This window comes from Maniola hyperantus, chromosome 19, assembly GCF_902806685.2.
Source record: "Maniola hyperantus chromosome 19, iAphHyp1.2, whole genome shotgun sequence".
Classification (NCBI taxonomy): domain Eukaryota; kingdom Metazoa; phylum Arthropoda; class Insecta; order Lepidoptera; family Nymphalidae; genus Maniola; species Maniola hyperantus.
The window spans coordinates 384,730-388,776 of NC_048554.1; the positions used below are offsets into that span (position 1 = coordinate 384,730).

Here is a 4,047-nt window from a genome sequence, read left to right on the forward strand (position 1 = left end):
ACATTTTGTAACACTTTGACTTCCAATTAAATGGGTCATAAAAACATATTGTATAAGTGAACTAATCTCTTACCTTGTTATTTTTCAATTGTATAATAGGTACTGTATAGTATACAGTATTTTTTTACGATCATAATCCAGATACAATTCAAAAACTTAATCTAGATTTTTAAAACATTCTAAGCGACTGGCCGATAACAACTCGCTTAAGCCTGCGATTAATGATAATCTTAATTTTATACAATAATTTTACAATATTGCTTAACACTAAGATAAGAGAACAAAGAAACGATATAAAAACTTATTACTAAATCTAATCCGACTCTTATTTGCTAACAACCATTATAACTAAAACTGATATATTTTTGTGAAATACATATATTATGTTCTAAACACGCTAATATTCGAGAAAAACACTTGTATCTTAAATTTAGAACGCTTTTTGATGTGAACGAACTTTCAGGTTCCACCGGTGGAACTAGAACAAAGAAGCCGGCCGGCGTTTACCGGCGGCCGGTGCGCGGCGGCACAGAGACGTGCGACACGTCCCGCGAGCGAGCACGACTGGCGTGCGGGGCCCCCGCGGTCTCCCGCGGAGCGACCCCTCGCACCCCCGGCCGCGGCCTTCTATAAATACCGCGCTCTCTTGCCGGCATCGTCAGTCCGTCACAGAAAGCGACAGGGTCGGGTGGGTCGAACGGTGAGCCAAGGGCAAATTACGAAGCCCTAAGGTTACGAGATCAGATCTGATGCAGCAGTCGTGTTAACCTCGGACGTTACAACTTCCCATCGATCTCTTCACGATAACTAGTCGCCGGTCGTGAAGCCGGTTGTTCAGTGCGCATTCGCAGTACAAAAGAGACTTGTGATATTTTTCTAGTTTTTTAGGTTCCGAAACGGAACGTTTTAGTTTTTTCGCGTTAAAAAGTGTACAATATAAGTAAAAATTTGGAAAACATGGAGATCCTGCCGGTTACGAGTCAGTTTAACGTCGGATTCAGTAGTGAAAAAGGTGAGTCTACACTTTCTATTCTTCGGCGAGTAGAGAGGGAAGTTCGACTTTCTAACCGGCGGCGGCTGTCAGCTGTTGCTAGGCGGCGCGCGCACTGCCGCGGCTGACGAAACAGCTTCGCCTCACACGTCGGCACATTGCAATACCTCGAGCGATACCGGCACTCGGCGACGAGACGCGTAAAGCCGCGGCGCAAGCCGGGACCCGGCGTCGCGCTCAGCTGACACACCAGCTGTTCTGCTGTCGCATCTAAACACTCCGCTGCCTTCAATCACTGCAGATTTCTCGCTGTTTCGGTGCATTGATTTTCTTATAAGATTTTAGTGTTAATAAAAATAAAATTTAATTCGTACCTTTCCAACGAATTTTTTGAACCCAATTTCAGCAAACATTAATAAAAATAATTTTGCTTACAAATAGTCTCTATTGTTATAGCATGGAATGGGCCAACATGGCGGGACGCGCCGATGCCGGTGCCGACGGAAGCGGCGCTGGCTCAGCGGCTCGAGAGGGAGCTCCGCGCGGCGAAGGGGGCCAGCGAGCTAGCGACGGCGGAGGTCTTGGTCCCTGCGGAGCTGCTGTCGAGGGCCGCTCGTCAGACGCTAGCGCTGGCGGAGGGCGAGCCCTGCGGTTCTCGGGGCGCCGCCGTCATCGTCGACGTGGCCGGGCGGAGGCTCGCCGCGTTCAAGATTGACCCCAACACGCTCACGACGCACGAAATACACTTACACCTCGAACATGACGCCACGAACTGGACTAGCCTGCTGCCGCAATTCTTAAAGTGAGTTTCATTTTAATATTACAAACTTTTTTCATTTGAATTTTAGAGCAGAAATAATTTTAAATTAATTTTTTTGGCATCTAAATTTTTTCCATATATTGCCATAATTTTGACAGTTAAATTAATTTTCATTTTGATTTTAGAAAAAAATAATTTTAAATTAAGTCAACTTTTTTTCGGCATTTAAACTTTTCGTACTCACTGCCATAATTTTTGATACCTAGTTGAATTTTAGTGATGCGACTTTTAAAAAAGTATGACTTACTTTTTTCTGTTGTTTTGGAACTTGTTAAAAATCTTTTTGTGAAATTCAACATTGATTAGGTATCAGCCATTATGCAATCATAGAAAGTAGTTAGATAATTAAGTGAGTGATATAATGAGAGTACTAACGCTTTCCTTCTTTACAGAAATTTGACGAGAGGTGGCACCATCATCATCAGCCCCCAGTTCACGATAGAAAAGAAAAAGCTCTTCCGGAGTCAAGCGGAGTGAGTGACGGTGTGATGAGCGTGATAGGCGTGATAACGCGTGATGGAGTGATAGCGCGTGATGCGAGCGAGCCGACTGATTGCCCTCCTCGATATCTACGTATCGTTATTTTAAATATCAATATTATATTATGTATATTATATTTTTAATAAGAGAAAAAAAGCACAGCGTGATATGTAATGTATAGAAGTAGAGTAAGCGTCAATAGTCCCGCGTCGCTGCCGCCTCGCCGGGAGGGTAGGGACGCGAACTGCGCTTTGTCGACAAAGTGTCGATGTTCCGTCGCGCGAGCGGCCGCGGCGCGCGAGCGAGGGCGCGCGGGCGGGCGACCTCCCCACCCCTTCCCCCGCCACCGCGCGCTCGCCCCGCGCGCCTCGCTGTGTTAATCAGTTCGTATTCTATGTCGGATGAGGACGGATGTCTGTTGCTGGTTGCTGCGTGAGTGGCGCGGCGGCGTTAGGTGCGCACCATGATCTCAGCCGCCGCCGCGCGTGTGATATGATGCCCTGATGATGATGATGACTTAGTGTTACGTATTATTTTATGTTTCGAGTTCGATTCTATTCTGAAGTTGTGTAGAGTTCGTATATTACATGTATCGTAATTGTATTTATTAGAGGCGATCTCTCCGGAGATCAGATATGTGTACGTTTTTTGTAATTGTACTAGTTCGTACATTTGTTTGTGATACTACTTTTGTAATGTATAAAATTTAAATGAGAAATATACTTTAATGATGTAATGTAAGCGAGCACGCAGAGTTATAGAGAGTCGTATCTATCTGGCCGCGCAAGCGGAGCAATAAGGGGAGGCGCAGTTCCGCGCTGTAATATACTGCAAAGATCTCAGGTTTATATATTATTATAGTTATAACAAGTATTAAGTTATTTAAGTTAATATAATAATGTACTTTTTGTAAGATTGTTTTCTATCGCAATATGCGTTCTATAGTCCAGTGGGAGACGAACTAACGGTACCTTTTGTTGACGAGTTGTTACTTATATTGAGAGAAATCCGATGCATTTTCTTCATCCAGTGTAAATTAAATATATATCAATAGACACAGTTTTTAAACGAAATCTAAATGTTTGTAGGGTCCAGTGTTCTAAAACGCACAATATCATAGTACTAGATTCACTTTCATCAAAAAATGTTTTAAAAAATTGTAAAAAAAATACTTCTAAACTTGAAATGTCGACATTATACAAAACTAACAATAATAATAAATGTATCAATTGTTTATAATTGATATTTATTTCATAGACAGTAAAAAGAGAATGTAGAAATTATTAAAAAATACATAGTTTCAAATAATGGAAAACCTGTTTTTTGTTTACCACCTTCCCAATTTGAGTTTAACATAAAGAATAGGTACTTACAAGATGGTCGAGTCATAAAATTCATAAAAGAAAAAGAAAACTACGATTATTTACATAAAATGTAAACAATCTGAGAGGGACTTTGGTCATTAAAATATAAGAAATGCCGTTGGTTACCAAAAAGTGTCTCTAAAATTAAGCTCATCTAACTTACCTCTGCGCACGTATTTTCGATAGTTTTCTAGAAAGCCAATGAATGATGTGAGCTAATTCTCATGATGCCGCAGTTATGAAAAGGGTTTAAAGTAGTTTGAAGAAAAATTTAATTTACTTTCATATACTTAAATTTCTTTTGATTCTGCTATAACAATGTAACTTATCTTTATATATAAAATTCAAAGTCCTGACTGACTGACTTGTATATCAACGCACAGCCTAAACCG

At 41.3% G+C, this 4,047-nt stretch overlaps 1 protein-coding gene across 1 annotated transcript; it reads left to right on the forward strand.

The window, feature by feature from the left end:
* The first annotated feature begins 637 nt into the window (after positions 1-637).
* LOC117991387 (protein charybde-like) lies at positions 638-3,606 on the forward strand. Its single transcript, XM_034978974.2, has 3 exons — positions 638-1,012; positions 1,448-1,793; positions 2,204-3,606. The coding sequence occupies exons 1-3, from the start codon at positions 958-960 to the stop codon at positions 2,286-2,288; spliced, it is 486 nt and encodes a 161-aa protein (XP_034834865.1). The 5' UTR covers positions 638-957; the 3' UTR covers positions 2,289-3,606.
* Positions 3,607-4,047: the final 441 nt, after the last annotated feature.

Excerpts from the sequence above, each read along its gene's own strand:
- LOC117991387 (XM_034978974.2), top strand. The coding sequence starts at position 958 with ATGGAGATCCTGCCGGTTACGAGTCAGTTTAACGTCGGATTCAGTAGT. Across the intron at positions 1,013-1,447 it reads CGGATTCAGTAGTGAAAAAG|CATGGAATGGGCCAACATGG; the intron begins GTGAGTCTACAC and ends CTATTGTTATAG. Across the intron at positions 1,794-2,203 it reads CTGCTGCCGCAATTCTTAAA|AAATTTGACGAGAGGTGGCA; the intron begins GTGAGTTTCATT and ends CCTTCTTTACAG.